Genomic DNA, 27,846 nt, shown 5'->3' with positions numbered 1-27,846 from the left:
AAAGTCAAAGTTAACTTTCAGTCAACTCGCCGAGTTGATCCACCAACTCGTCAAGTTCTGTGATATAGAGTCGGGACCCTTTGCAAGTGACTCGGCAAGTTCATCCTTTGACTTACCGAGTCCATCTTCATGCTAGTTGGAACATTTAGTCCTTGACTCGTCGAGTTCCTCATGAACTCGTCGAGTTCATCTTCATGCAAGGTGATGCTCTTAGTGTTGGACTGGCTGAGTTCTTTCTTGACTCGCCGAGTCCATTTTCATATTCTTGGGACATAGCCTTGAACTCACCGAGTTAGTTCATAAACTCGCTGAGTCCCATGATTTCCAAATATTTATTAAGCCCAACTAACTGAGTGTTCTTCTAAGTTAATACATGGTCCATTAGCAGAAGGGATTTGGTGGGAAATGCAACCTGACTCGCCGAGTCACATGAGTGACTTGCCAAGCCCCTCTATTTCCAAATCTGTACACTCGATTTCAGTTCGTCTTAATGCATCCAAAACATAGATCTGACCTCCTAGGGTCCAAAATACACATAAAGTCCCAAACTTGACATCCATGCATGGGGTATTAGGCCCAAACGGCCCTAAAATGGGGTCTACAAGATGCATGGGGTGCTAATGGAAATAAAGTTGGCAACTATATTCCATAAGAACCCTCAATGGTCCCAGATCGAAGTCATACCTCTTAGAACCACACAATCTCGAATGTGGCTCTATAGTTTAGAAAATGAAGAAATGAACCCTACTAGAGATCTAAGAGATAAATGGTCAAGGTTGAAGCTTTTTACCTCCAATGAGATGGAAATGGGACATAACCTCTGGATCGACTAGCTTACACTTGAACTCCCAAGCTCCTTATTCCTTCACAAGCTTCACAACCACCACAAACACACAAACATGGCTCAAGAATACTCAAACAAGGATAGGGATTCAATTTAGGGATTTCTGGACACAGGGAGGCGATAAGGGAGGCCACAATTGGAGAGTTAAGGTGTTTAAAAAGGGTGCAAACCCTTAAATTAGGGTTTCATCCAGAAAAGCCTACCCTTTGAGTCAGGGCATCCGAGTCGTCGAGTAGGTTCTTCTTCCCGCATCCATTTTTAATCTCTACTCGACAAGTTGGGGCCTCCAACTCGCCGGGTCCCAGAAGAATTATGCAAAATGTATATTTAAATTACGTACCAGGAATCGGGCACTGAAAATCTCCCCCACTTATTTTAGACTTTGTCCTCGAAGTCTACCTCTACGTCTGGGAGAAGCTCAGGGTAGTGCTCCCGCATCTCGTCCTCCGGCTCCCAATTCCATTATGAGCCTTTGTTGTGCTACCATTGCACATTCACCAGCTCGACCCTCTTGTTCCTCAGGTCCTTCGACTTCCTGTCGAGGATAGCTATTGGTTGGTCGATGTAGTTCAGGTTATCATCCACCTGAATATCCTCTAGAGGCACCACTGCTGAATCATCTTCCAAGAACTTCTGCAGTTGGGAGATGTGAAAGGTGTTGTGAATCTGGCTAAGTTCGGTTGGCAGGTCCAACCTATATGTTACCTTGCCTACCCGGGCTGCAACCCTGAAAGGTCCAATGTACCTGGGGACCAACTTGTCCCATTTCCTGAATCAAATGACACCTTTCCAAGGTGACACCTTCAGGAAGACCATCTCCCCGACCTGGAACTCCATGTCCGAACGGCGCTTGTAGGAATAACTTTTCTACCCACTCTGAGCAGTCTGAAGCCTACTTCGGACCTGTTGGATCCTCTCCGTCGTCTTGAGCACCACTTCGATGCTCCCTATGACCCTCTACCCAACCTCACCCCAGCATATCGGGGTCTTGCACTTCCTCCCGTATAACATCTCGAAGGGAGGACGGTCAATACTCGAGTGATAGCTATTATAGTAGGAAAACATTGCCAATGGAAGGTAGGTATCCCAGCTACCACCGAAGTTTAATACGCATGCCTGTAGCATATCCTCCAACATCTGGATGGTCCACTCTCTCTGACCATCTGTCTGCGGGTGGAAAGCAGTGCTAAAGTGCAGACAAGTACCCAACTCATCATGAAATTTCTTCCATAATCTGGATATAAACCACACGTCTCTATCAAAAATCACGGAGATTGGCACTTCGTGTTGGGCTACAACCTCTCGAATATAGATATCGGTCAGCTTCTCTGCCGAAATGCTCTCCTAGATCGGTATGAAATGGGCACTCTCTGTCAACCAATCCACGATGACCCATATGGAATCCACTCCCCGTGCGGTCTTGGGAAGCTTTTTGATGAAATCCATGGTAATATCTTGCCATTTCCACATGGGGATGTCCAATGGTTGCGTATTGTCGTGAGGCCGTTGATGCTCCGCCTTGAACGTCATGCAAGTCAGGCACCTCTCTACGTACCAGGCCACATCCCTCTTCATGTAGTGCCACCAATAGGCAGGATGAAGATCTCTGTACATCTTCATCACCCTGGGATGAATAGAAAACCTAGATTTTTGGGCCTCATCCATCAAAATATGTTGTACTCCTCCCTAATACGGAGCCCAGACCCTCCCATGCAGGGTCAGCAGCTCACGATTGTCATAATCAAACGAGGCCACCTGGCCTATGATCCGCTCGCATTTCCGGTGCTCCTCCTTTAAACCCTCGACCTGTGCCTCCCGGATCTGCTCCAACAATGGAGTCACTACAGTCATCCTCAAGCATACATCTCTGATCGGGGATGCCTTGCGACTAAGCGCATCGGCCACAACGTTGGCCTTCCCCAAGTGGTGGAGGATCTCACAATCGTAATCTTTTACCACGTCTAGCCACCGACGCTGCCTCTTGTTCAGATTTGTCTGATCCATGAGGTACCTCAAACTCTTATGGTCTGTGTAAATGGTACATCGGACCCCATAGAGGTAGTGTCACCAAATCTTGAGGACGAAGACAACCACCCCCAACACAAGATCATGCATCGGGTAGTTCACCTCATGAGGCTTCAGCTGCCTCGAAGTGTAGGCAATAACATGTCCCCTCTGCATCAACACCGCGCCTAACCCTGAAATGGACGCATCACAGTATACCACAAAATCTTCCACGCCCTTTGTCAGGGTGAGGATCAGTGCCTCACATAACCGTTGCCTCAATGTCTCAAACGATTCCTACTGCTCAAGCCCCCAACTAAATACCACAGGCTTCTTCGTCAACTAAGTCAAGGGTATGGTTATCTTGGAGAAGTCCTGAATGAATCTCCGATAATAGCCTTCCAATCCTAGGAAACTCCTAATCTCAGATGGAGGTTTCGGAACCTCCCATCTCATCACAACCTCCACTTTGGCTGGGTCGACCATATTACCGTTCTGGTAGATAAGGCGCCCAAGAAATTGCACCTCGCGCAACCCCAACTCACACTTAGAGAACTTGGCGTACAAGCTTTCCCTCTTCAGGGAATCTAACACCTACCACAAGTTCTCCTCGTGCCGCTCCTACGTCTTGTAGTAAACCAAGATATCATCGATGAAAACTATCACAGACCAATCCATCATCGGTCTGCATACGCGGTTCATGAGGTCCATGAACACAGCAGGAGCATTGGTGACCTCGAAGGGCATCCCCACGAACTTGTAGTGGCCATAGCGAGTCCGGAATGCACTCTTTTGTATGTCCTCATCTCTAACCTTCATCTGATGGTAGCCTGACGTAAATGTATCTTGGAAAACCAAGATGCCCCCTGAAGTTGGTCCAAGATATCATCAATCCTTGAGAGTGGGTAAAGGTTCTTCACCGTTACCTTATTCAACTCCCGGTAGTCTATACACATCTGATGCGACCCGTTCTTCTTCACAAACAGAATTAGGGCTCCCCAAGGCGAACTGTTCGTTCTAACGAATCCCTTGTCTAAATGCTCCTGCAACTGTGTAGACAACTCATGCATCTCGAGAGGAGCCAACTGATACGGTTCCTTAGCTATCTGAGCCGCACCAGGGACCAAGTTGATCCTGAACTCTACCTATCTTTTCAGTGGTATATGTTGAGTATTATGTGTTGCGTCATGGGCCAGTCATTTGTATATCCGGTTTAGGCCTGTCCAACCGTGATTATAGATTAGGGTTACGTATTATATATAGTGCATGCATGTATGCCTTAGATGATATGATAGTCATTTATTATTGCTGTTGATTTTGTAACCCTAAACATTTCTACAGTCGAAGTTCTTAATTGAGCTATTCTAAGGTGTTGAAGTTAATGATTCGACATCAGTTTAACCATTCTTGTGTTCATCAATTCTTTATCTTTATTTTTCTGCTTGAATCTAACGATCATTAAGGAGTTTATATTCCAATAATTGGTATCAGAGCACCAGAATGTGTTACTCATACTCATTCCTTCTGTGTGAAGAATTCATTAGGGTTTCTGCTTTTATCAAATATATAAAGGCCATCTTCTACCTATCAACGGTAACTCTAGAGTTTGATAAAACCCTAATCACAGGTTTACAAGTCTAATTCTAGAAGATCCAAAGCACAAGATCAACATGCCACACGAAGACTCGCAAAGAAATCCCATCAACATCTCGAATAGCATTGGATCATCCACAAGAGTTCCCATTCTTTACACTCAAGACTATGAATTATGGGTGCATCACTTTGAAGATTACGTGGTTGGATCTGAAGACAATGATTATCTCATCTGGGAGGCTATCACAATTGGTGCGTTTGTTCATGCTAGAACAAGTAAGACAGTGAAGACTCAAAAGGAGTACAATCAACTTTTGGTGGATGTAGAGAATATTCCACAAGATGAAAAAGAAAAGCAGCTATGCAATTTTAAAGCCTTGAGGATGATCATATTTTCCCTACAAGCCAATACCTTCCGTCTGGTCAGTTCATGCACTACCGCAAAAGAAATATGGGACAGGCTGAAAGAATTGTATTCGACCGACGAAGATCTGGAGCAGTCAATGCAAACCTTGTTACTCTCTTAGTTCGGTGCTTTTGCTCAAAAACCTGAGGAAACACTTCTTCAGACGTTTGATTGCTACAATCATCTGCTCATCAAGATGATGAAGCATGGTATTGAAAGAAATGAGATTGACCAGAAAGTCATGTTTATGAATGGCTTGAGACCTGAATGGATGGAAGTGGTCTCAACTGTAAAGGCTCATGAACAATTCAAATCTTACTCACTAGCAAAACTGATGGGTATCTTAAAATCCCATGAAAGCACAATAACAAAATAAGCAAACGTGGTGTTTGGCATGGGCTCTTTAGCCCTTATGTCAAAAGGAAAGAATGTGACGGAAGAAGAAGATGACTCATATTTATTCGAGTGTGACCTTACAGGTAAAGAATATGCAATGATGGTCTCCAACCCTAAGAAGTTTGCAAGAAGGAAATTCCCTGCCAATAAGAACCGAAACTAGCAAGGGAGTTACAGCTTCGAGAAGGTGAAAGAAGAATCGAAGAACGTCTCTCAAAAGGATGATGATAAGAAAGAAAGCAAGCTAGTAGGAGATTCCGAATACGATTGCAATTATTGTCACGGAAATAACCACTTTGCCAAAGATTGCATGTTACGAAAGATGGCTAAGAAAAGGGATGGTGAAGATGATGACGCTTATCATGCACGAAAGCTGGAAGAGCTAAAGAAAAAGAAGGCAACTAATAATTCTATGAATGTCTTGGTTGTGCAGGAGAATATGGTTGATGATGAGTTTGGAGGCGTTGAAGTCTGGTCAATAGACTCTGAGGATGAAGAAGTGAGGAAGCCTACGCATGGTAGAGTATATGTGGCGAGAGAGAATGTTAACAGTTCGACTGGGAAGTGCTTGATGGTGACTGCAGGTGTACCAACAGAAGACGAGCGTAAGGAGCCGAACTTGAAGGAGGACAAATGTTTTGTATCAAAGCCCATGAGTGAAAAGATTAACGGCTGCAATCGGTTCATCAAAAAGGTACAATCCATCCACGAATCTCTTAAAGTTCCTGTCACGAACTATGAAGAAGAATTAAATGAACTTAAATTTAAATTCACTAATCTAAGTAGTAGTCTCATGCAAACTCGCTTAACGAACTCTAACCTAACTGACCAACTCAGCAGGGACTCATCGAAGAGTGAGGAGAGACGCATGTGGATTGAGCTGAAGAAGATGGAGTTAACTAGGGCTAGGGATGAGATTATCTATTTACAGAGAGACAATTTGAAGTTTTTAAAACAAAGAAACATTTTTTGATTAGTTGCTAAACATTTATATACTAATATTACTCAATTGCATTTGGATTGTGAAATAGAGAAAAAGATTCATAAGATGATCGTACCCTTCCTTGAGTTTAAGGAGGATGAGGTCATTGCTGAATGTGAATCCATAATGTCCTCAGAAGAGACTTCTATCACTTATAAAATCGATCTGGACAAAATTGAGTCTTTCATTGACTCAAAGGAACACAAATGCATGCTTAAAAGGATCTTAGATGAAAACGATAAGTTGAAAATTAAGATAGAGACCTTACAATCATTTGACTCCTCAAACTCCAAATTAATGAATGAATATAAAATGAATGTAGAAAATACGTTTGAATTTGATGAGGAGAGTGATATGAGTGAAATTTTGGTGGAAGATGTAGTTGATTGATCTGAGTTTTTGAAAAACGAAAATGAGGAACCCCTTATATCCAAAAATTCATTTGAATATGCACATCTGTCAAAGGATAAGTCAATGAAACTCAAAGAGAAGGCAGTGGTTTACCAGAAGGTTCAGACTGTGTCAAATTAAGTTTATGTTGTCACAGGGGTCACTTCAAAACAAACAACAAAACTAAAAATTCTGTTTGATGAAGACAATGCTAAAGGGTGTGATAATTATTTCTGGTCCGCTCCTATCGATAATGCAGACGAGACTGTTGGTCGATCAGAGCGAACCTCATGGAGGGTAAAGGGTAGATATGTTGTCGAACCAATCAACAAGCCCTCAAGCTTTGACCAACCAAGTTCAAGTGGGACAAAAGAGATACCAGAAGAACCAAAGAACACAACCAATGTATCTTCCAACACAACTGAAGCTAAAAAGGAAATGCCAAAATCAAGCTTTAGCATTCATAAATCTCAAAAGCAGATGGCTGAACAGAAACGCCAAAGAAACCAGAGATACATGAAGAATCTGAATGAGAGAAAAAGGTTTTGGTAATCTCAAGACCTTAACCATGTTCCCTTGAAGAAAGAAGCAAATGCTAAAGAAACTGACAGCCCAGAGATCAAAAGAAAGAAACATTTTAGTCTCAGCTCTTACTATTCTAGAGCTCAAAACCAAACATCCAGTCTCTGTTCCGACTCCAAAGGACAGAACCAAACATCTAGTTTCGGTTTCAACAACAGAGTTCAGAACCGAACATCATGGTTCGGTCCCAACTCCAAAACTGAGAACCGAAGGTCAAGTTTCGGTTCTTCCCAACAGAAACCTTACTCAACAATGAATGTTAAAGGGAAGGGAAAGCTTGATTCTAATACATACATCAGTAATAATGAAAAGGAAGCTAACCCTAGGGATCAAAAGAAGATTCAAACTGTCAAAACACCATCTGGTACATTGCAATTTAAACAAGATAAAAGTGTACACCATCAAAAGAAAAGACAAAACAACACTGATAAAAAGAACTTATCTTGTCAATATATTTTTTGTTGTTCCTTTTTCTGTGAAAAACTCACCAGGGCCCAAGAGACTTTGGGTTCCTAAATATGCTTAAATTTGCAAGTTATAAGTGACGAGTAGTTCGATGACGAATGTTACATAGATAGTGGCTGCTCACGTCACATGACAGGGAGAAAGGAAGATCTAACAGCTCCTGCAGCTGTCTAGACAACTCCTGCATCATGGAAAGAGTTAATCGATACGGTGCATTGGCTATCAGAGCAGCACCCGAAACTAGGTCAATCCTGAACTCCACCTACCTCTCCGGAGGTACCCCAAGCAACTCCTCTGGGAACACATCTAGGTACCCTCTCACAATTGGCACATCATCCACAGTCGCCTTACCCTTATCTCGTGTCTCCATAACGTAGGCGACATAACATGCACATCCCTGATGAAGGTAGCAAGTGGCTCTCACTACAAAACACATGACTGGTCCACGATGCGGTCTTTCACCCTGAATCACCAGCTCTCTCCCACTTGGGGTCCTAACCCAGACTAACTGCCGCTCACAGTCGATCACCGCCCTATTAGGACTCAACCAATCCATACCTATAATAACCTTGTTCCCACACAAAGGGATGGGAACCAAATCCACGAGATAACGCTTTCCACACATCCTCAAAACACAATTCCTATAAACCTCTGATGCCCGAACGGATCGGTCGTCCGCAATCTCGAACTCTCAAGTGAAGGTTTTTGAGAACTCTAACACTCCAATGGTGCACATGCAACCCTAGATGCTTTGGATTTAAGTTTTCTCTAATTATACATGCAATTTGAATTTTCCAAAGCATACATCCTAACTAGCATACAATTTGATAATTGAACAATACAATTAGTTAGAAACTTTACCTCTTATTGTAGCTAGTTAACTTTGGCCTTTAAAAACTTAGTACCTCAAATTTGATGCCTCAAATGCTTCACAAAACACCACCAACAATGGAGGACTTGAGAGAGAGTATCTTGCACAAAAATCGGCTCCTATGAACTCTTAGAACATATGTGGTAACCAATTTTAGCTATAGGGTGACATATATATATATATGTGTGTGTGTGTGTGTGTGTATAGTAGGATTCTAAGAGTCATGGTTAAACCCTAACCCATACCCTTGGGCTTATTATCCATGATCCATGATCCATGTGGACTAACACTTTATGGATTCTTTCATAAACATACTCCATCATGTATCATAAGCCCCAACCATATATAACTATTTTACACAATTAGTCCCCATTAATTTAATTAGTCTCTTTTGATCACTAAATCAATTCCAAATTAATTCTTACTCAATACTAATTAAATTATATGATTTCTCAATATATTATACTTATAATATATTAGCAAATCATAAACAACCTCTTTCTCAAACGTCCATCCTATCATATGGTTCTGGTGAAATTCAACCCAAATGGACCATGCTACTCTCGGGTCAAGTACATACCAATTACAGTTATGGGCTTAGACACCTAATCCAACATAAACGACGGTCCAAAATGCTCGTAGACTATGCAAACTTCTTGTTGAGCGCAAGATTTACGAATGATTGGGTAGCCCCCGAGTCAAATAATACCAACACTGGGATACCATTCACATGAAACGATCCTAAAAAAATATAAATATCAAAACTGGAGTAAAATAAAAAGCTAGGGAGAAGAAACATACCCGTCACCACATATGGTGCGACACGTGCCTCCTCGGCGGTTAGCTGGAAGGCTCGACTCCTCACCATAGGAGCATCTAACTTGCCCTGACAGCCATATGTGATCCGTAGGGTCGCTGGAGCTGGCACCACCACTGGCGCTCCTCATACCAATCTCGGGCAGTTGGCCTTTTTATGGCCTTGCTGATTATAATGAAAACAAAGTGGGTATGATGTCTAAACGGTGAGGGTAGGGGCAGTACAATCCCTGCTAAAGTGCCCCATCTTGCCGCACTTATAGCAGCATGATCCCCCTACTCTGCAAACTCCCTCATGCGTCTTGCCGAATTTTCCACAGCGGCTCCTGGTGGCCCTTCGACCTCGAGTCGAATCCCTTGGGTTTCTTCACCAAAACCCCAATCGTCTGCCCAGCCTCCGCCTTCATCTTCTTAATGTGCTCTATATCAATCTCCCTCTCTCGTGCCCCTAACTATCATATTGTCCAAAGTCGGGCACGCCGAAAAACTGACATACTTCCTAATGTTCGCTCTCAGCATATCATGGTATCGGGGCCCTCTCCCTGAACTTGGTGGTAATCTCCACCACCGTCTTAGTAGTCTGTCACATGTCCAAAAACTCCATGGCCAGCTAATGGACCTCCATAGTTGGCACAAACTCCGCCTGAAACCTGGCCACAAAATCTGACCAGGTCATGGCCTCAATGGTTGGGGCTCCCAAAGTATCATTGAATGCCTCTTACCAGTCTCTAGCTCGCTCCCTCAATCACCTAGCAGCAAACCTGACCTTCGACCCCTTAGGGCAGAAGCTCGTCACCTGTACATACTCGATGTTCGCAATCCACCTGGTGCTCTGCATCCCGTGAAATCCTTGAAGGAGAGCGTACGAGTCCCAGACAGGCCAGGTGCCATATCACTCCTGAATTCCCTAAGGCGGTCCTCCATCAGCTCAATGATACCCTCCTTAATCGACCTAAAAATCATTGGGGTATCCTCAAGGATGCCTCTCGTAATTTTAGATGCAATGAACTCGTGCAATCCATCATCAATTGGTTCGAAACTCGTACCTAAACCAGACCCAGATCCTGAGCCCCCTGCTCCATGACGTGTCACCACCATTCTGAAACAAACCACACAATTTTTAGGGTCATACATAATCAAGAGATCTTACACTCTGCCACTCTTGGTTCCCGTTCGCTCTCCAAGAGTCAAGTATGGATCCTCTGCTTCCAATAGTACGCGCCCATACTACCTTCCACATCTATTTGTACTTTCCTCCTGGCTTGCCTTGGGTCACCAAAGTCGTTTCCTATCCATACATACAATGTTCAATCAGATAACTCATGTTACTAATCTTATCCTAGGCTTAACCTAGGGTAATCTCTGACCCACTCTCTGCAATCAGCCGCATAAGAAATCCCTGATATCTCTCCTTAACTAGTTCACGGATACTGTTACATATTACTAGGACCAGATAATTCTTTGAATAAGAGGTCCCTCCCTACAATGGTTGGACTCAAACAAGAGTTGCGCAATAGGGATAAACCTAACCTTCTGGAATTGTTCATTCCTCGTAATATGTAACTTAGCGTATTTATTCGCTAGTTGGTTAAAGATAACTAAAACTCCTAAAAGCACAAAGCAAGCAGCATTCAAGCATCGAGTAACCCAAACCAGACATATCCTATTCAGGCCATCATATCACTGACTAATCAATACTAGCATGCAGTTCAGTAGGCATATACAGTGGGCATACAATGCATCCTTCCTACATCCTTAGCCCTAATCTAGCATGCAGTTCACATATTCACAATTCATAACATAACATGTATGGGTATCTTTGGGAAAACTTACTTGAGCTCGACCGATTGCATGCATCACACTCCTTGTTCTTTATTTAAAACCCTTAATTTTAATTACATGAAAATTATTTCTCTTGTAAAAACACCTCAAACCCTCTAGTTGAGTCCAGACATCCCCGAAAGTGTGTCTGAATCCCTCAAAACAAGGTTCTAATACCAACTTGTAACATCCCAAAATTTAGAACCAAAAATTCCATTTTTAATTAAGTAATTAAAAAACCCAATAGTCTAAAAACATTAATAGTGTCATCCCATATCATAACCGAAACCAATACGTCAATAACCAAAACATGTCATAGGAAAAACAATATCAGAGTACAACTCCCAAAGATCTCATAATGCGGATAATCATAGTGTAATGCACTGCGATCAAGCTGGCTCCTTTCCTTTTGAAGAAGAAGTATCTGAAACAAAACTGAAAATTGTAAGCACGAAGCTTAGCGATTTCCCCCATCATACCACATACCATACAATAAACATACTGCCTAGCATATCTGGGTGTTGTCCTACCCCTTCGGTCTCTTTCAACTGGATACTGCCAAACATATATGGGTGTTGGCTTACCCCTTCGGTCTCTTTCAACCAGATACTACCGAGCATATCTGGGTGCTGGCCTACCCCGTCGATCTATTTCAACCAGTTACGGGGTCTATTTCACCCCTACCACTACCACATAATATCATAGCATACAAGAATTTAAATCAAAACAGATAGTGGCACACCGGACAATTATCACAAAGACAATCATCTTACTATAAACAACAGTAAGAGGGTCGACATTGGTGCCTTCGACCCACTGATACCGGGAAGGTAACTCACCTCAACTGAGTATGCCAAAATGGTACTCCTCGGATGGCTCAGGACTCCTTTTCCTAAAGTACAACAAATTTCCTAATCATATATTGGATCCAACTATGACTCCCTTATGGACCAACTTCTAATTCATATCCCAAGGCAAGGTTCCCTATCCTTTCCATATTGGGCCTCTTTCTCCCAAGGTCCAACTCATAGCCAAATTAAGGCACACATCCATTCCTTTAAGCTTTAAGGCCTACCAAGTCCCAATACCATAAATCCTAGGTCTAGGCTCAGAGGCCTTACTTCACAGTGGGTCAAGAGGCCTAACAAATTCAGGCCCAACATCATAAGGCCCAAAAACACCTTTCACCGCTATGCATGCATACGTGCGGCGTACCTGGCACGCACGCCCAGTGTACGCTAGCCTTGACCAACTTCGGGGAGGTTAGCTGAGTACACGCAGCGTACTAGGGGTACGCCCGGCGTACTGACCGGTCTCCTAAGAAACTTCTTTGCGACTTAATACATTAATTCCTAACGTCCAAAACATAGATCTAGGCCCTTTAAGACGTCTTAAACCATAAAGTTACAAACTTTATGTCTTTGCATGCATGGGTGGGGGTTGAGCCATGATTTAAGTCCATAAACACACTTTTTGACCATCTAACCCTTGCATGGTTGTGGCTTAACCACCAAGGCCCAATTTTTATGGATCAAAATGCTTCCAAGAGCTCAAAAGGACAACTCTTATGTACTGGAAATACCAGAACACAAGAGATCTCAACTATGGAGCCAAAATACCACAAATAACAACCCAAAATTATGTCTAAGCATGCAATGGTCAAGGTTAAATCTTGATACCTCAAATAAGTCAGAAAAGATGCCAAACTTCTAGGTCTACAAGCTCACTTCACGTTCTTGCTCCTTTTTCAAGCTCCTTACACTTCAAAACCACCAAAATGCTCAAAATAAGCTCAAGATACAAGCAAGAGGGTTAGGGTTCGAGTTGGACACTGAGAGGGCAATGGAGGGTGAGATGATAAGGGTTTGGAGGGATATAAGATGCTTAAATATTGTGCAAATTGTACGCACAATGTACGCCTCAGCCCCAAAATTCCAAATATAAACATAAGTATAACTTGAATAGGAAGCAACATAATACTTGACGATTCCTGAGTGTTCAATTTCAACCAGGAACAACAGAGTATTTGCATAAAGTTGTTGACATTCAGGACGCAAATAAACACAGACAACTTCCAGATGATTTGACGGATTATATCTTTCATGGTAACGATTACAAATAGCGTTTAGTTTTTTAAGAAAATGTTATTTTTTTTAACTAATAGCGTTTTTTTTTTTTTTTTTTTGAATTTGGATGTTATGTGAAATTTAATTTCTATGTTATTTTTAATTTTTAAAAATTATTTGTTTCTATGTTATTTATAATTTTTAAACATTATGTTTGATTTATTATGTTATATTTAAAATATATTTGTTTAAATTTTAAAAAAAAATTATAAATTGGAAAAAAGTTTGTATTATAATAAGATGTAATATGGTGATCATTTTCTCATTTGATGTTATATCACCGTTAATAATATATGGTATGTGAGATAACATCAAAATTGTTAATGACTAAGTGTATACATCAAAAAAAAATAAATAAATAAATAAATAAATAAAGGAGGAATCCACATATCTAAAACCAAAAATGGTACTAAAGGGACAAATCCAATACTCGCCAACACACCAAAACAGATTTTGGCCCCAAAATTGGTATCAATTCAAGTTCTCATTTGTATATTAAACATCTAATCTATTTTCAATAATTATGTTTTAACTATATATTCATATCTATTACAGAAATTCTTGTGAAAAAAACGAACATTAAGGACATTCTGTATGAAAATTGAAAACTGCTTGATTAAAGAAAAATATATAAAAACATGGACCATTTTTTAATTCACTCTATTTATTATTATAATTTTCAAAATTAAAAAGACCATTTTCTCTCCACACCACAGCCTTTCCCACTTCACCCTTCCTCTCACTAGAAATTTTTCTTTAACTTTTTATTTTGTCTCTCTCAATTGAAATGCACAAGGAGATACGTTTATCCATATAAATTGTTGTGTTGAGTTGTATTGCCATTGGAGTTCTCCTCACGGCCTTGTATAGTTGAAGTGCTTAGAATATCTTGATGATTGATTTTTTTTTTAGTTGTCGTTATACAAGGTTTGTTATGAATTTAATATTCGTAAAGAGTGGATTTTTTTTTTTGCTTTAATTAAATTTGGACGATCAAATTTGTGCAATCTTGTGAACGAGATAGGTCATCACCAACTCATCAAAAAAGAGGTACTATCTCTATGCCACATCAGTTTCACGATCAAACTACTACCAACCCACTACACATAAGAAATGGTCACCACTAATAATATTTATTTTTTTATTTTTTGTAACATTATATTAAATAAAAAATATAATTTATTACAAACATAATTTTTTTTATTTTTTGTAACATTATATTAAATAAAAAAAAAAATTTATAACATAATTAAATTTTTTTATTTTTTTATTTTTTGTAACATTATACTAAATAAAAAATATAATTTATAACATAGATAAATTTTTTGAAAACACAAAAAAAATAAAACCACATTTCATTAATTAAAAAACATAGAAATTTAAAACCTAAATTACTAAAATAAACATAAAACATAACAAATCAAACTTCACACTACATAATTAAAAAACAAAAAAAAAAAAACTTAAAACATAAAAATCATAGACAAATACTACTCATCGTCGTTATCACCCTCATACGCCTCGTCGTCACCATCTGCATTCGTCTCATCATCATCGCCCTCATCATCTTTGTCTTCATCGTCATTTCCCCCTTGTGTTTGGTCAAACCGTGACGTAGACTGTGATGTGCTTCACGATTTATATTTCCAAAACCCCAAAAAAGTATATCGGGCTGTCAACTTGTATCACTGCAGGTGGATTAAGCATATTGTTCTCGGCATATGAACATATAGCCATGTCCTCATCTTCTATTATCATGTTATGTAAAATAACACAAGCAATCAACATCATCGTTAGTTTTGCCATATCCCATGTTCGTGCCGGATGCTTGATTATGTATCACATTTTGCTTTAGGACTCCAAACGCTCGTTCGACGTCCTTTCGTGCAGATTCTTGTGCTAACTTGAACAATTTTCGTTTTTCATCGGCTGGAAATGAATATGACTTCACAATTGTAGCATACTTTGGATATATCACCTAGGTAATACCCATACTTATATTCATTTTCATTCACAACGTACGACATGTACGGTGCTTTACCCTCCAACATATTGTTAAATAATGAAGACGCTTGAAGCACATTCAGGTCATTGTTGGACCCCGCCATACCAAAGAATGCATGACAAAACCATAGGTGATGTGAAACAACCGCCTCTAGTATAACAGCCAGGACCCCACGATCTCCTCGCGTGAATTGACCATGCTACACATTGGGACAATTTGCCCATTCTCAATGTGTACAATCAATACTACCAAGCATCCTTGGAAAACCATGTTTAGCTTGATGCACGGCATACAACTGTTTGACATCACTTTTAGTCGGGTATCACAAATATATGTCATGATAAAGCTCTATAACATACTCGCAGAAAAGATATGTACACACTCGACTCGTCCTCTCATACATTTTTAGATACTCGTCTGATGCGTCTGCGATTATACCATATCTCGATTGTCTAAAAGTTGTCGTACATTTTTGTTTTGTAGTAAAATCACGTTTATCTTTAGCATCCCATTGTAATTGGAAAAACTTAAAATTACGTTCCAAATCTCTAGCTATACGTAAAATTAAATTTCTACTAATACGAAAATGATCGTCGAATTTCGATAGGTCATAGAGACTATCAGGGGCAAAATAATCACATACCAAATGTTCATTACCGCCTCTCGATCCCGATTGATCCATTTTCTATGTTTCTTCTCGTCGTAGGAACTTTTGCCTCTCTACTAACCATGTCTTGTACAATAGACAATAGTTTGTGTAATACCAACTCATCATCAGAATCATCGTGTGAGTTAGCCATGTGAGTTATCCATTTTTTGATTGAATGTGTGTGTTTGTTTTGAAATAAAATGGGTCTGTTTTAGCGTTATATATGGAGAATTTGAAAAAATAAAATAAAAATTTAACATGCAAACGGTCAAAACAGCTGTCAAAAAGAATTGATCAATCAAAGCATGCGTCTTCGTCCGTCTCTCGCCTCACGACACTCGCAAACCACCCACCCCTGGGGCGGTGTTCACGCGTCTCCAGGGGATTCCAGTTAAGCCCCACGCGTCTTTTCTTCTATCGCACCAGACAACCTAAGTATACCTTGGTCATTTCCCGATTCCCAAGCTCTGCGTTGATCCCCCCACATTACTAGGTAATTCCATCATCTTGGATGCTGGGATGAGGGAACTTTCATTTTAATGTTGCAAGAAAATTTTGTTCTTGTTGTTTTCGTTCTAATGTTCAAACAAAATTCTAAAGATGGCTAGCTATCAAACTACACATGGTTGTTGAAAACGTATACGTAATGCAAAGGACTTACGTATTTGGCTTTCACAAACAAAGTTCGAATCCAAGAAAAAGATTCGATGTGTGAAACGGAAATCATTTTTTTAAATACGACAGCTCTTATAAAAATGACACATTATGTATAACGATTATAAAATCAAGATTAGAGGCTAAATAATTGGTAGATTTAATCAAGTAAAAACGATGACAAATTGCTTCAAGTTTTCAATAGTATAATTTTCTGTCATAATCATAAGCAAAAATTTACTATTTTATAAACCAACCCCAGAGTTATTACATACACTGAACTAAAGCATACTCCCGACAAATGAAGCAGGGGATTAGGTCTAGAACATGGAGCCCTGCAACATTGTGGAAGCAAATAATTAACCAACCCACCAACCACCGTCACCTCCACCACCACCACCACCGCCTGACATACTTCATGGTGGTAGTTGGAGGAGAAGATGCACCAGTCTTGCGTTATATGAAAACAAATTAAGCAGATTTGAAGATTTGCAAATAGAAACGAAAAAATAAGAACAACCCATTAACGATTAATCCACAGATCAAACAACTTTTGCTCCATTGAAGAAAATAAGAGATGCAATCAACATCAGAAATGTGGAACTGTGTGTATTTTATTTATAATTTTATACAGAAGCAGCTAAATGAGAGATCATGAGGTTAGAACAAAACTCAAGATCTAGATAGTGAAAATTACATATAAATTTTTATGATTCCTCGGGAAAATTACGACGATCGTACTCTAAGTTCGTAAGAGGTTGAAGCATAAATCGCATAGTCGCCTCAAATTACACTAATCTACCCATACCAACATCAATCTAAACAAATCAAGATTTTTTTAGGAATTTACCAGAAATTTTCATCTTCGAATCCCCCACGGATGATGATTTTCTTGGGAAAAAAACAAGAAATTTGCAGAAGAGATCGAGAAAGCAGGGTGCGCATATCGGTCATCGATGTCGGAGAAACTTTATAGGCAAAGCGCGGTGACGAATAAGTCATCGGCATCGGCATCGGCGTCGGCGTCGTCAATTGGGTTAGAGGAAAATCCGATATCATCCAACGGCGGAGGGAGGTTGAGATCAAACGGTAAAGGTTTACGGGAAGATGATGAGAGATCAGCGTCGCAATAATATTCATCCACCACCGAAGAGGATGAATCACAATTACTATGGCAATCGTCGTCGTCGTGAGGAGGTGCCGGCGGTGGTTTTAATCGTTGGTGGGTTCTTACACGCGGTGGATTTGACGGGCGAGGTCCACTCGTCGACTCGACGGTGCTGCTCAGATTGCTCGTCGTCGGCCGAGACTGGTTATTGAAATCCTGAAATTCATAGAAACCCCGTTGGTGGTGCTGATCATCGGTTACGTGCTCGGCGGTTTCGTGTGATACCGGAAAATTGGTTTTGGCCTTGGGACCACGGAGGGACCGGGCTGCGGCGTCGTAGGCACGAGCGGCGTCCTCCGCGGAGTCGAAGGTGCCTAGCCAAACACGAGCTTTCTTCCATGGGTCACGGATCTCGGCGGCGAACCGACCCCATGGTCTCTTTCGAACACCACGGTAGCGAGGCTCGTTGTCCTCTTGTTGTTGAGTCCCCACCATCTGCCTCGATCCGATCGCTTCTCCGGCGGCGGCAACCTTCGCTCTGCTGCCTCGTGCCATGTCCGATAGCTTTTCCGGGGATTGGAGATAAACGGAGACGATAACCGATCTTTCAAAATATAATCTTGGATTTCTTTTTTTGGGTTATTTTATCACCACCTCCTACAATTCAAACTTTTAATCTTTTAGCAACTCCATTGAGTTTTTCAAGATTTCTTGATTTTCCGATCACTTTCTCTCTCTTCAATTACCTTATCTTTTGTTTCTCTCTCTAGATTTTCTTCTTCTCTATCTCCGCAACGGAGAAAAGGATCCGGCATATTCGCTTGCTATCATGTGTTCCATGAATAGATATATCTGTCTGTCCGGTATATAGGAATAGACAATAATACCCTTCGTATATTTTATTATTTTCCTGTTTTTCTTGCTTGATATTTTACTTCTCGTGGGGTTAAGATCGTAATTGTAAGGTTTTTATGAATTTGCAGGCCTTTCTTTTGCTTTTTTAAGTTTGTAAATTGTGAGAAAAGAGCCCTCGTGCTTATAATTTTTGACTTTTTGCAAGTTAAGACATCTTCTGTAAGAATTCACCCACTAAACACTATAGATCTCCTGCTCAATTTTATAAATATTTACTTTTAATCAAGGAAATCGAGTGATCTAACGCAATTTAATTTTGATTGAAAAAAGTAATCTAAAAGAATAGTTTTTATCAAAAATAACCGCTTTGTTTGCAATAGACATTTTTTTCTGGAAAAAAAAAATACATTTTGGATTCTAAACTAAAATTTCGAATTCCGAAAAAAACACTTTAAGATCAGACATTTTATTAAAAAACGGTAACATTAAACACATCAAAAATACGTTTCAGACATCAGAGAAGATATTTCTTTCAAAAAAAAGGAAAAAAACCAAAAAAAACAAATTCATAATTTGAGGATCAAACCTGAAATAGAGCATTCTGAATGGAACATTCTTTGGAGAAAAAAAAAATAAGAACTTCGGAATATGAACATGTTGGATCTGTACATCCTCAATAATCATTATTAATGATATTGCTAATAGTATATGTTTCTATAAGGTTATATCTATCGAGTCGGTACTTATTGAATATTTATTAAGTATTTGATTATTAATAAATAAATTCAAGTATTGTATTTAATTGGAGAATAATTATTGTTTTATGAAAATAATAACAAAAGATTAAACAAACTAGTTATTATATCATAAAGTATGATTTAATAAGTCATGTACAATGTTTTAGATACATTGGATTTCATTTGACTTAACTAGTTAGTTAGATTTATCTAGTCGGAGAAACTAGTCAAAGATCTTTTCTCTTTTTCTAAGCATGGGTCGAAAATCATCATGGATATGAGAGGTTGTTTGCCAACCTCCCTCTTTCATTATCCATAACCTCCCTCTTTCATTATCCATGTATCTAGCTAGCCATTACTTTATATTATATTAAGGTTGGCCATTAGATCTTGGATGTAAGTACAAAAGGAACAGCGATGCTTGCAAAAAACTCTAGTCTTTTCCCTTGGTTTTCTCTCAAAAAACCATAATCCTCTCTACTCCTCCTTTCTTGCTTTCTTTTGAAGAGCGTTGCAAGTCTTGGTGGTTATTTATATTTTTCCTTTAGTGCTTAATTGTGTTAAGTACATAAGGTTTAAGAAGTAATTCACACAAGAAGGGAACGAGTAGTCCAAAGTGTCTTACTCTTGATGGTAGATACATTATAGAGAAACTTTTTCTTAAGTTTTTGCTATCATCATCAACTTCCCCATTCCAACTAGGATCAAAGGCTTCAAATATTATCTCCTTAACTTCTTATGGTTGTTATTTTCTTTATAGTTCATGTATTTAGATCATCTTGGTAATTTTTTTAAAATGATCTAAAAATAAACTAGTTAATTTAAAAGTCTTTCGTTTGCTGTTAAAATTGTTTTATAAAAAAGATCGTTTTTGGATTGTCAAAACCATTCAGTGGTATCAAAGTCTTTCATACTTGTTTAGAAGGATTTCTTTAAGTGTTTGATAACCTTTGATTTTGAAAAATATGTTTGGTATTTATTTTGGCAAAGAAATTACCAAATATATTTTCTAAGGCAACTTCTTGTTTTTATAATAGTTATTTTTATGCAACCAATTTTTTATGCATTTGGTTGTATAAACTTGTCTTAGAAAGATGAAATATTTTGTTTGTATATTTGATATGTTGTTATTGTGTAAAAACAAGCCATTAGGACATTTCTGTTGTTCTAGTTGGTATTTATTTATTCATAAGATGTAATAGATAAATAAGTATTTTTTTTTTTAATTTGTTTATTTATATGTAATATATTAGTTGAACTAGTTGTATTCTTTTTTTCCAAATGTAACAAGTTGAAGAAATGATCATTTTGAAGATGACTTAACCACTTGAGACTATAATCCCAATATTGAGCTTTTGTTCTTGTTTTTTGGGATTAATTATAATCTTAATGGTTTAAGTGTAACAACATCTACAACACTTGGAGCCTTCAAGTTCTTTTTTCAAGCAAGAATTATTTTGGCAAGTGAGAGCTTTTAAGACCATTTAGAAGTATCTCTTATGTCCCTTAGAAATGTCCTAATAATTCTCGTGTTTGCTAAAAAAAATTACTATTAGTTATGGTTTGGTTTATATATTTTTTGATACATGTGTGTGTTGTTTATTTCATGTTGTATACTATGTTTTATGTATGAATATAGTTTTCACATGTCAAATAACATTTTATCATAAAATAGCATCACTTGGAATTTGAAAAATAATTATTTAAAAGTTAACATAAGGTGCTTATAAATAAGTATTTATTAAATTGTTTTAAAACGGTTCAAATTGATTTTTTTATTAAAAATAGTTTTATTGTAAAACTTTTAATTACTAACATTAAAGTATTTAAAAAGGTTTGAAACGAGTTTTAAACTATATCAAAAGTTCATGTCTTTCATAATAAATAGGGATAATGATTTGAAATGGTAACGAAATTTCGATTTTTTTCACATTTAGTCACTAAATTTTTTTTTCGTTATCTATTTGTCATTGAACTATTGAAATTGTTCACATTTTACCCTTATGACCGGCTGTTACCAGTCATAAGGGTAAAATGTGAACAGTTTCAATAGTTTAGTGGCAAATAGATAACGAAAAAAAGTTTAGTGACTAAATATAAACAAAACCGAAAGTTCGTTTCCCTCTAAAAAGTTCAATGACTAAATGTGAACAAACTTACTCTTGTATTATGTTTTAGCAAATTATTTATTTTTGTTAAATTGTAGCAACATTTGTTGATGAAAAAATCTATAAAATAAAAAAAAAAAAACAAACAAACAAAACCCTGAAAATATATTTTTAAAAAAAAAACGAAACCGAAAAAACCAATGGTTTGACATTTTCCAAAATAAAAAATCAAAATTTCAATCTGATTTTGGTTTTACAAAAAAATGAACCATTCTCACTGATGTGAATTATGACCATTGGTTTGGCATGTGGAATTTGTGACATCCCATGAATACGTAGTTACAACATCGTCTGAACTCGTAATTCATAGTAAGGGGTTAGAGTATCATCGCATGAATACATAATTACAACATCGTCTGAACTCGTAATTCATCACCTACAGGTTATAAGCCTGCTGGTGTTTGCACTGGGTTGTCTAAAATAATTTGTGGTCACCATCTATACTCTGGTAGATGACTACATCGTTACATTGCCGGTTAAGGTTATGGTATCTCCTTTCATCCTACATCACCTATTCATCATCATCTATTTACCTAATTATCATCACCTTTCTATCATCACCTATCTCTCATCATTTTATTTCATCACACACCAACTATTTCATCTACCCATCTTTCATCCGCAACATATTTGTAGATATAAAATAAATATACCGTTTAAATCTTTTAAAACATGTATAAAATCGTTCATACAACATAGACAACAAGTATTCAAATAATATGCACACATAGCACGTAATTTATATAAAATACTTCATATCTATGTGTAAGATGAAAGTAACTATATATACCATAAAAATCCCATAAATGCTTCCTAACTTCAAACCCCAAGGTTTACTCTACTAAAGCTTCATATACTCGGCTCTCTGGACCTAGAAGGGTCCAAATTCCTAACTTCAAACCCCAAGGTTTACTCTACTAAAGCTTCATATCCTCTGCTCTCTGGACCTAGAAGGGTCCAGATCTATAACACAAACTTGCAAGAGGGGTTTGAGGTATTCAAAACCCCAAAAATGAAGTGCTTCAAGCCCTAACCCCAAAATGGAATCTACACAATAAGGAAGGAAAGGGGTTCATTTTTGTACCTCAGAATGAAGCTCCTTACTTGAATAACTCAAAACAATAACCTTCCTTGTCCCTCTTGCGGGAACTCTTCTCCTTTCTTGCAAAATCACACCAAAAAGCTCAAGATAACTCTTCCTCTCACTCTACACACTCAAGCTCGCTAGGGTTCTCACTTATGGGAAAGGTAGTCGCAATTGAAGGCCATAAGTGCCTTTAACTATGGCTCGGGCCCAAAGATTTAGGGTTTCTGCCAACAGTGTGGACTCGTCGAGTCCATTCATTAATCTGAATCATCAGTCGCGACCTTACTCTACGAGTTGAGGCGTCAACTCGTCGAGTCTCTCTTCTTAACTCAAAAGAAAAATACTTAAATTATGATACTTGGAAATCCGGATGTTACATTTTGTTTTTTTATTTCATAGATTTCTTCATCAACAAATGTTGCTACAATTAAACAAAAATAAATAATTTGCTAAAACACAATACAATAGGAAGTTTGTTCACATTTAGCCATTGAACTTTTTAGAGGGAAACGAACTTTCGATTTTGTTCACACTTAGTCACTAAACTTTTTTTCGTTATCTATTTGCCACTAAACTATTGAAAGTGTTCACATTTTACCCTTATGACCGGCTGTTACCGGTCATAAGGGTAAAATGTGAACACTTTCAATAGTTCAATGGCAAATAGATAACAAAAAAAAGTTTAGTGACTAAATGTGAACAAAGTTAAAAGTTCGTTACCCTTTCAAGTCATTATCCTTAATAAATAAGACTTTTATCAAAGAGACTAAAAATTGGTTTATAGTGTTATGACGTCAAATTATAATATTAGTTATTATTTTTACGTCAAAACTTAATATATGACATTATTTTTTTAACTTAACGCATCACATTGATATTATGTTTTATGCATGTCAAATGAGATTCAAAACACAATTATTATCACCTTAATTTTGGTTTATCAAAATATAACTATCATAAGATGTATAAACTGAGTTTATAAAATAAAATAATTTTTTATTCTACAAATTCATTAAGTTAAGAGATTTTATTATTATTAAAATGATATTTAAATTTGTGATTTTAAAACGTATCCGAACTCCAAGTATAAAGTATAAAATAGAATTTTATTAAAAAAAACTATGATCGATTCTTAAAGCGTTCTACGACTAAACTCTAAATATAAGATATTAGTTTATAAATTGATCTCGGTTAACGATTAATAAACTTATGTTTCATTTGAACCTAAATAACCTTATATAAATGATATGGTTTTTATAAAAGGGTACATGAATTGTGTAACGCCCTGTTCTGATTTGATTCCTAGTCTGAGGTTGTGGCCCGAAGGCCGGTCATTATAAGGATTATGGCTTTTGGAAGGGTAAGATCTAAGCCATTTTGGGTGCGAGCAATGTATTAGAAGCGATTCGGATGTTCGATTTGTGTTTTGGAGCCTAGGGGTATTTCGGTAAAGTGTCAGTTTGGGCTTTTGTGGAAAATGTACTTTTTTTCGGAAGGTACTTAGGAAGATATGAGTTGACAGAATTGTAGGGCTTCTCGTTACCTTTTCGTGGATATAAGGATCATCGAAAACAGATTTATAACGAAGAAGTTATGGCCTTCGAAAGTTTAGTGGCTTCAGGCTTAGCCGAGTACGCTGGGCGTACAGAAAGAGTACGTTGGGCGAACTAGTACGTTGGGCATACTGACCAGGATAGTCGCAAATGTTCTTCAGAGTACGCTAGGCATACCATATGAACGTTGGGCGTACGCCAATCATACCTGAACCCTATTTTAGGGTATTGGACCCTATTTAAGCTCCTTATCTCATAACCTAACCCTAATATGTTCAACCTCCACCCTCTAAACCCTATAAATCGACCCTTAGCTCTCATTTGAGTGATTTTGATGATTAGATGGCCATTAAAGAAGTATTTTGGTGTTTTTGAAGAAGAAGGTGTTTAGAGAAGAAGCAAGAGATTGAAGTGAGCTTGTAGATCAAGAGGTTTTACATCATTTCCAGCCTATTGAAGGTATAAAGTTCTCATCTTGGTGCTTCTACATCATAGATCTAGGTTCTCATGGATATTGTCCCTTTTGGTTTCAAGAACGGATTTTTATGATGCAAATCCGTTTTTGGACTTAGGGTTGCCACCTATGAAGTTATTTGAGTCCCTTGAGCAGTAAAGTTGCAATCTTTAAGGCTAATTTGCATCCATGCAAGAGATCTAGCCATTTCCATGAAGATAGTTATTATTTTTACAAGTTTGATCTCATTTGGTGAGGTGCAAGCCACCAAGTGATCAACTTTATGGGTTAAGAAGGGTTATTGGACTCAGATCTGTAGTTTGGAAGTTGTGTCTTAAGGGATTAAGCAGTTTTGAAGAATATGGCTTATCAGGGGAGTACGTTGGGCGTACACGCTAGTACGCACAACGTACAAGCCGTGCAAGTTGTACGCACAGCATACAGAAGAGTACGCCCAGTGTACACTCAGACTGTGGATTTTATGTTATTAGGCCTTAGTTTGGGCCAATCTTTGGGCTTAGCAGGTGTTGGGCCATAAGAGCCCACCGGGAGATAGTTAAGGGTCAAGGACTAGTTTTGGGCTTGGGTGGAAAGCCCATTTGAGGAGTTGGGCCCAATTTAGAAAATTGGGCCATTAGAGGACTTTAATGGGCCTTAGTTAGTTTGGAAATACTAGAAAGGATTGGGCCTCGGTCATGGTCCAATTTTGTAACACCCAAAAATCAGGTATGTCTTGAAACCCTAAGGAAATTATATTTTGGCATGAATAGTCCCTTAAGTACGCTGGGCGTACTTAAGTGTATGCTTGGCGTACTATGCATGGCTGGTCGTGGGATGAATTGTGGTAAGTTGGGCGTACCAAGGCTTACGCAGGGCTTATGCGCCAGTGGTGCAAAACCCTAATTTTCGGGCATAAGGCCTATTTAAATGATCTTAAGTCCCTTGGATTTAACCCTAGAGAGCCTCCATAGCCTTAACGCGTCCTTGTACCCTAGAGAACCTTGTGAGATCATTCTTGAGCTTAAAAGAGTGCATTTATGACTTTCTAGTGTTCATTGCAAGAAGAAGAAGTGGTCAAGCAAGCTTGTATCGTATAGGTGCTTCAAGATCCTGCATCAAACTCACCTTACAAAGATTCTGGAGGTAAAAAGCTTGCACCTTTCCATCTAAATCCTTAGATCTAGCTAGGATTTTCTAGTTTTGCCCATTTGGTTGGTTTTGGACCACTTTTGAGGAGTTAAGCAACTCCATACGAGGATGATGACAGATCTGAGGTCCCTTAGTCGTTTAGAAGCATAAAAAGGGATCTTGATGGATGTTTAGTCATCATGCATGGATTAAGAACCTTAAAAAGGTCTTAATGGAAGTGTTGGACGATTTGGGGGCATGCAAGGGCATAAAGTTGGCAACTTTATGCCTTAGGGCGTTTTCATAGACTTGGATCTGACTTTTGGTCGTGAGGAAACTGAGCATTAAGCACTTAATGGGAAAAGTTCTTAAGCTGGTTGTACGCTAGGCGTAACCAGCTGTACGCGCCGCGTAGTCCCCAAACCCTCAATACACTGCGTGTACCAAGATGGTACCTTGGGCGTACGCAGCAGTAGTTGGGCCTTAATCTGTTTTGGGCTTTTGAGCGTGTGGGCCTCAATAAAGTGTAGGGCTTGGTTGTATTCTGTGAATTATAGGCTTTTTCATCTGTAAATGGGCCATGGATGTAATGGTTGGGCCTCATTGGGCTAGGAGGCCCATTAAGGATATTGGACTTGGACTTTGGGGCCCATAAGTAGGAAAAGGGTATGTGGGCCTTAGGGAGGGGTTTGGAGGTTGATTTTCCCCTTGGTTAACTTAAAGTTATAATATTGATTATATTACCATTACTATTGTCCAACTCGGGGGATTGCGAACTGTTAAGAGGGTAGTGTTTGTATTCAACAGATTAAGGTAAGTCTCCTCACCATACCCATGGATCTACGACACCAAGGCCGACCCATTTTGTGATTATGACACGTATACCAAACATTCGGTGATTTGATATGTTATGTGATTATATTGTGTGTAAGACCTTGGGGGTTCCCGAGGCGCTTAAGTGTAAGACCTTGGAGGGTTTCCTTAACATCCTAGGTCAAAGACCTCGAGAGGGTTCCCGAGGCACCAGAATAAGACCATGTGGGGGTTCCCATGGCACTCGGAGTAAGACCCTGGAAGGTTTCCAGGGCTTCTCTATGTGAATTGCATGCATGATTTATGTGTTTTGGATAGTTGACTAGCTAGTATGATATGTTATACGTGGTCGTGTGTGTGCGTGCTCTGGGGAACTCACTAAGCTTTCAAGCTTACCGTTTGTGGATTTGTTGCAGGTATATTTGAGCCCAAGGGCAAGGGCAAGGCGTGATGATGTGGTGTGCACTCTATCTCTCCTTTACTAATATGTTTCGGGACACTCTAATGTTTTAAAAAGGAAATAATGATGTATTAAACGTGAATTTGAAAACAGATGTTTTTGGGAATTTATGGTTTATGCAATGATTCTATTATTGAAAAATGAAAATTTTCTTTGTAAAAACTAGGTTGTTGCAAGTTGGTATCAGAGCCTTGGTTTGAAAGATCAGGGCACACTCTCGAGTGTGTCAGTACTCAAACTAAGGAAATGGTAAAATCGTTTTCAAAAGTAACACAAAAGTCTCTTCCTAAAAATGAGAAGACGAGAGTGCAATGCGTGTGATCAGCCCAGCCAAGTAAGTAGTTCCCCAATGTGTTATCCATGTTATACTGAATCTTGGTTCTAAAAAGCGCGCCATGGCGCTCCTGAAGGCGTACCAAGGCGCGAGGTGTGGTGTAGCCGTTACGAAAACGTATAAGGCGGGTTTGTGAAGCGTGGCGCCCAAATAACGTGTCAAGGCGCGTCTTATCGCGTTATGGCGCGAGTTTTTTTCCAAGGCGTGGGTTTTTTTGTTTTGTTTTTTTATCAGTCCTAAAATAAATGAGTTTTTGTTAACTTTTTTCTATTAGATATTAATATAACACTTCTAAAAATATCATATATTAATTCAATAATTATATAATTTATATCTTTTAATGTATATAATATAGTCACACTTTGAAAAACGCCTTAGCTCGCCAAGGCTTGCCATGGCCTAACTTTTACATTGCCGCCAAGCTACGCCTTACGTTATTTAGAACATTGATCTCTACTCAATGAGTATGGGGCTTCCAATTCGTCAAGTTGTTCTTATGATTTGAATAAATAATAAATTAAATACATACCAGGAACTAGACGTTA

The 27,846-nt window shown here is 38.6% G+C and overlaps 1 protein-coding gene across 1 annotated transcript; it reads right to left on the bottom strand.

The window, feature by feature from the left end:
* Window positions 1-17,200: 17,200 nt before the first annotated feature.
* On the bottom strand, window positions 17,201-18,552 carry LOC145046964 (ethylene-responsive transcription factor 3-like). The gene has a single exon (XM_078995220.1). The coding sequence runs from the start codon at window positions 18,265-18,267 to the stop codon at window positions 17,575-17,577; it is 693 nt and encodes a 230-aa protein (XP_078851346.1). The 5' UTR covers window positions 18,268-18,552; the 3' UTR covers window positions 17,201-17,574.
* Between the last annotated feature and the right edge of the window lie 9,294 nt (window positions 18,553-27,846).

Source organism: Lactuca saligna, chromosome 5 (genome assembly GCF_052625555.1).
Source record: "Lactuca saligna cultivar CGN05327 chromosome 5, ASM5262555v1, whole genome shotgun sequence".
Classification (NCBI taxonomy): Eukaryota; Viridiplantae; Streptophyta; class Magnoliopsida; order Asterales; family Asteraceae; genus Lactuca; species Lactuca saligna.
The sequence above is the reverse complement of the archived record's forward strand: the minus strand, read 5'-3'. Positions and strand labels throughout refer to the sequence as shown.